This window comes from Myotis davidii, unplaced genomic scaffold, assembly GCF_000327345.1.
Source record: "Myotis davidii unplaced genomic scaffold, ASM32734v1 scaffold327, whole genome shotgun sequence".
In the NCBI taxonomy this organism is placed as follows: domain Eukaryota; kingdom Metazoa; phylum Chordata; class Mammalia; order Chiroptera; family Vespertilionidae; genus Myotis; species Myotis davidii.
In genome coordinates this window covers 4,526,149-4,532,210 of record NW_006298628.1, presented here as the reverse complement: position 1 = coordinate 4,532,210, position 6,062 = coordinate 4,526,149, and the positions used below count along the sequence as shown (strand labels likewise).

The 6,062-nt window shown below is 57.6% G+C and overlaps 1 protein-coding gene across 1 annotated transcript; it reads left to right on the top strand.

Annotated features, from left to right (window-relative positions):
* Positions 1 to 4: 4 nt before the first annotated feature.
* On the top strand, positions 5 to 1,438 carry NEUROD2 (neuronal differentiation 2; the record flags this gene model as incomplete). The annotated part of the gene is made up of 2 exons (XM_006774427.2): positions 5 to 255; positions 358 to 1,438. Coding segments are annotated over 2 exons (558 nt in total), but the record flags the coding sequence as incomplete, so codon positions are not given.
* Positions 1,439 to 6,062: the final 4,624 nt, after the last annotated feature.

Here is a 6,062-nt window from a genome sequence, read left to right as displayed (position 1 = left end):
CGCGCGGGAGCGGAACCGCATGCACGACCTGAACGCGGCGCTGGACAACCTGCGGAAGGTGGTGCCCTGCTACTCCAAGACGCAGAAGCTGTCCAAGATCGAGACGCTGCGCCTCGCCAAGAACTACATCTGGGCGCTCTCGGAGATCCTGCGCTCGGGCAAGCGCCCCGACCTGGTGTCCTACTTGCAGACGCTGTGCATGGGCCTGTCGCAGCCCACCACCAACCTGGTGGCCGGCTGCCTGCAGCTCAACTCATTCACAAGAAGATCATTATACACAAATTTGGAAGTAATTTAAAAAAACAGAAGTGTGCTACACTTTCAGTGAATGTAGTTGTGAAGTTGTGTTTTTTGTAGAGCATGGTTTTTCTCGAGCCCGGACTACAACAGCTCCGAGTACGAGGGCCCGCTCAGCCCCCCGCTCTGTCTCCAGGGCAACTTCTCGCTCAAGCAGGACTCGTCGCCCGACCACGAGAAGAGCTACCACTACTCTATGCACTACTCCGCGCTGCCCGGTTCGCGGCCCGCGGGCCACGGACTGGTCTTCGGCTCGTCCGCGGTGCGCGGGGGCGTCCACTCCGAGAATCTCTTGTCTTACGATATGCACCTTCACCACGACCGGGGCCCCATGTACGAGGAGCTCAACGCGTTTTTCCATAACTGAGACCTCGAGGCCGCCCCTTCCTTTTTCTTTGGCCTTTGCCCGCACCCCTGTCCCCAGCCCCTGAGCGCAGGGGCACCCCCGTGGCGCCGGGCGCGGGGTGCGGGCCGCCGGTCCCGCGGCTCTCTGGGCAGCACGGTCCTCTTAACAGTGGGGGGCCCTCCCAGGGGCCTCGCTTTCCCCAGGGGACTCGCCTTCTCTCCCCCCAAGGGGCTCCCTCCTCCTCTTACCCAGGGAGTCTTCGCCAAGGATCCCCTTAGGGCACTTCCTTGGAGACCCCCCCCCTTTACTCCTTACTCTTAGGTTTCCGTCTCCCTTTTCCCTGCAGACCCCGAGGGGCTCGTAAGGGGGCAGCTGAGCTGTGGGATAGTCCCCCCTCCCATTATTATTACTTTTAAAACAGACACAGAGCTGCCGAGGGAGGAAAGAGCCGGGCGCCCCTTCCTAACGAGGGCAGAAGCCAGGCTGCCCAGGCCTGAACCCCGATCGCCCTCACCCCAACCCTTAGTCTCAGCGTTTTGTGATTTTAATTTTGGCGGGAGGGAATGTGGACTGAGAGGAAAGAGAGAAGCCAAGACAATTTGTAACTAGAATCCATTTTCCCTTTTCCCCTTTTTTAAACAAACAAACATACATACAAAAAAAAAAAAAAAAGCTAAGAGGCGACGGAGGCCGAACGCAAAGTCCGGATCGGAGAGAAAACGCAGTAAGAACTTTTAGAAGCAATAAAAGGCAAAAAAATACTACTACCAATAATAAAAAGACACAAATATCTATTGGGGGCCGGCGCCCGCCAGCTCCTCCTCCCCAGGTTCTTACAATCAGTGACTCGGAGATTTGGGGCCCCAGTGCCACTGCCCTCCCCCCGCCCCGTCCCCGTCGTGCGTCATGCTGTTTTTTTAAAAACCTGTTTCCAAATTTGTATGGAATGGCAAACTGTTGGGGGGGTCGGTTTGGGGAGGGAGGGTTTGCATGAGAGACGTACACACGCACACCACACCTCACGCACACGCGGGCCGGGCGCGGGCGTCCGGGGGCAGGGGGAGGAGAGCTCCGTGGCGTCCCTCCCCTCAGGCACCTGTACCCCTTCCTGTGGTGAGAGTGGAGGCCAGGATCTGGGGGCAGCCCCGCCCTGCCCGACTGTGCTCCGGTGGGCGCCAGCGCCCAGCGATTTCCGGTGGCTGGAGAAGGGGTTTTTGTCCGAGTTGTCCTCTCGGCTCAGGCTGGCAGGTGGGCAGGGAGAGGGCTGAGGGCTCCTTCTGGAGTCTCCCCCAAAAAAGGGGCAAAAGAAGACCCTCTCCCCACCGGAGGCAGGAGATGAGGCATCCAAACACACGGTGCAAAATGCAAACCCACAGGCGACACCCACTCATTCACCCATACACTCACACGCAATTTTACCTTCCTCTTGTAGCGAAGATTAAACTCCCGTCGGACACCCGAAGTGCATTGCGTGTTTCTGTTCAGTTTAATGACGATTAATAAATATTTATGTAAATGAGATGCAAAGCCGGATCCGTTTCTCACGGTGGCCTCGTTTCATTCCAGGGACTGAGCTGGGGCTCGGGGTGATGGCGACAGTCAAGTGACTGTGCAGAGGCCAGGGACAGGGACCCTGGCCACCCTCGAGATCCCTCACACCCATCCACTGGGCACCCAAACGGCTACAACCACGGTGCCTCCCAGACCTTACACAGACACACACGCCCCCAGCACAAAGCATCGCGCTAATCTCCTGACACTCCTTCAGCTCCCAAACATGCACGCGCACCTCCATTGGAAACAAAATATCTTTTCATCACCGAAAAATGACCGCGTTGGGAGCAGCCAGTTATTTGACAACCCTCTGCCCACTGTTGCAACAAAAACAAGCGTGCAGGGATACACAGACAACCATTTAAGCCAGACACGGCTGTTTTTAATTTTAAAAAATTATAAGGTCATGAGGATGGAATATTAATGGAGGAAATCTTTTCGGTCTTAAATATGTGTTCCGTGGACTCCGGGGAATGGGTCATCTTTAGCCTCAGGAATGTTGAAATCTGTAGGGGTGCTGATGAGGTTGACGGAACACTCCAGAACTCTATGAGGGTGCCTAAGCCTAGGCACCCACCAGGTAGAGTGGAGCTCGACCTAGCCCTGAGCTTCCCCGTGGCAGGGCAGTGGGAACCCCGCTGGTACACAGCCTCCTTCCTGCCTGAGGAGGCTCCTCACACTGGCAAGTCCTCAACCTAAGGAGGCGGAGGAGGGGCACCTCAGAGGAGGCTGTCCTGCCCACCGCTTCCCCATTCAGACAAGGTAGCCTCCCGTTCTCTTTCTCTGAGCCTCAGGGGCAGAGGAATCTCTGAATTGACTTCCCTGAACGGATTCTCCACCCAAAACACACCAGTGCCCACTGGACCCCTGGGATATGTGGAAAGGGGGCTCAGTCCTAAAGACCTCATCCCAGAGCCTGAGTACACTTAGGAGTACTGCACCCAGCTGTTTCTAACGCTGCTTACTTCAATTATCTTTAAAAAAACAACAACACATCGTTTCTTGTTTTAGAACTGCAGTGGGGGCTGTAGTGTGTGTGGGTTTGGGGCTTGAGGTCAGGCGTGCTAAGGCTTTTAAAGGTTGGATCCCAGATCCCAAAATGACAGCGCCCTGACACAAGTGGGAAAAGGAAAGGTAGTTGGAGAGGAAAACCCTAAATGCAAACGGGTAGATCCTATTATACTGACCTTCAGCTGGGCGTCTCCCCTAAGTGACCACCCCCAAGCCCTCTCAGTAGAGACAGGCCCTCCCTCCTCCACCTCCCGGCGGTTGCTGAAGGAGCCGCGCCCCAAAAGGGAGCTGTCCGATCGCCGGTGCTGACTGGCCTGCATCCTCGCGCCTTCCCTCCGCAGAGGGAGGTCGCGCTGGCGGAACCCCAGGGAGCACCCAACCGGCAGAGGCCCTTCCCAACGATCTGCCGGAATTCCTCCCATTTTCCGGAGAATTTCACGATCCTTTGAAAAAATCCACTGCCTTCTCTGGAATTCTCATAGGATCGCCTCTCTGGAGTGAGAGTAAGAACTGGGCCCGCATCTCCAGAATCTGCCCCTGTTGGTAGTCAGAGGGACTCTTATCGACCTCTGAGTCACCCCTATTATTGGGAGAAAGGACTTGACCCACCTTCATTCTCCCCCACATTTTGCGTGGAATATGGAGCAAGGATCACATCCTAGACCCAAATCTGCTCAGCTCATGGCTGGGGCAAGGCCTGGCAGGGGCAACTGGCGAAAAAAGCAACTCAGCATCCATCCTGAGCCCTGAGTCTTCACCTGCCCTGGGAGCAAGGTTAATGAGCTCCTCTCCCGCTCAGCCGGTTTCCCATAACCCTCCAGCACCCAGGTGGCGGGGCTGGAAGTAACGGTCCCTCCATGTGGCCCCCCTGGTCAGACCACAGACTCCTAAGCTTCGCTCTTCAGGCTACTCCACACAGCTCAGTTCCATGTCCAAAGCCTGATTCCAGCGCCTTTTCAAGAGATGTTGATGACTCTTGGGCCATTGTGTCTGTGGTCACCTTGGATGGGTGGGGGCGCCTGGACCCCTTTTGGAGTGGGGACCCTGAGTGCCCAGGCCTTTCCTCCAATGCCTGACCCTCCCTCACACTCCCTGCACTCTGGCTGCACTCTACCCTCCCCTTGCCCTCCTCACCAGCGCTCAGCTTCCCTGGCGAGAGGGCGAGATGAGCACGAGAAGAAGATGTGTGCGGACACAAGGCCCCAAACTCCCCCTCGCAGGCCCTTTTCTCTTGCTTGCCTGTGCGCACACACAGGGAGAAGCTCCAGGAACAGAAGGGGAGGATGGTGAAAGGGGGCCGGAGTGGTGGGAGGGAGGGGACTCGGGAGAAGTCGCAGCAAGGACGAGCAGCAGGGGTCTCCAGGCGCACACCAACTGGCGCAGCTCCCACCCCTGGGCTGCCCAACTCGAAGGCTGGAGCCCAGATCCGCCAGGAGGGCGTCTGTCCCTTGGTTTCCCCGCCCCCACCTAAAGCTTGGCATTTGGAAATGACAGGGAAACAGAGACGTCTCTGAGTCCAAGCCATTTGTCCATCCAGAAGAAAGGGAGGAAGTGCCATACTGCTTCTCCCCTGTCCCCTTCACTCCTTTCCAGCGGTGAATGCCACCGCAGGCCCCTGACTCCCAATGAAACCTACCCCTCTGGTTTCATCACCCAGCGGGACAGCCCAATGAATGACCCAGGTATCCTGAGCCCCATTGGAGTCAGCAGCACGGAGCCCTGGCACTCCGTATACTCTACTGGCTGTGTTTGCTTCTCTCGCTCTCATTTTTCCTTTTCCGGGAAAGCCCACAAGCCTGTGGGCGCAAGGTCGGAGATTTCATTCCCTCTTGTGCGTGACCTTTGTTTTCTTCGTTCCCCCAGAATCTAAAAGTTGCCTGTTGATTTGAGGGGACATTGAAACTGAAGGCTAGTTCTAGATTCTGTGTTTAGTTCTCAAGGAAAGTGGGAAGAAAGACGGTGCAGGCCAGGCCTGACCAGCCAAGGCCTCCCAGGTTCTCCGTGTACCACAGGGTCAGCCAGGCCTCACCTGGCCTGCTCCTACGTGGCCAGAGGAGGAAGCTGCGTTTCCTCCCGGTGTGGGAAGGGGCATGGAGGCCTCGGCTGTCCTAACAGGCTTCCCAGCTCACTGCGGCTTTTCTTTCTTTAGGGCCGGGTAACCCAGGCACTGGCCACAGGCTCAGAGTGGAGGGGACCACCTGGACTGTGAGAAATCTTAAAACCCTGCTCCCCTTCCAAATCCTGAAGCGGCTTCTTTAAAAATTCGGGACCGTTTTCCTGGGTGAGAAGTGGTAAGAAAGGGCACAGACACCCAGGGGGCTTGCTGCTCCTGTAAAGTTTCTCCATCCTGAAGCGCTGGATGGATAGGAGCCCTGCCCACCTGGGAGCAGCAGGAGAAAACCGAGATAAGCCACGGGTTTCTGGGGGTGGGGGCGGGGGGGGGGAAATGCCAAGGGCTGGGGCCTCAGCCCCCCAGTGCGGGCTGGGAAAACTGGGGAGCTGGTGCGAGAGGGTGAGGAAACCCCTAGTCACCAGTTGCCGGCTGTGCCACGGGAGCTGGGCATGGCACTGGGCGGAGAAGTGCCCAGATGCGCGCCCCGGTGTGGTCCTGGCGCTGCCAACTCCTCTGCCAGCGCCAGCAGAAGCGCAGCTCGGTCTCCCCGGACAGCCTGGGGCTGCGGGTTCAGACCGGGGCAGGGGGAAGGATGCGCCTGGTGTCCGGTTAGTCGCACCTTTCTCTCGGCCTCTCTCCACCCCTGTGGGTGTCTCCTTCCTCTTTTGGGAATGAACTGAATGGGGGACGCGTCTGTCCGGGACCAGGCGGCCTCCCGCCTGAGGCCGCGACTGCGAGGTC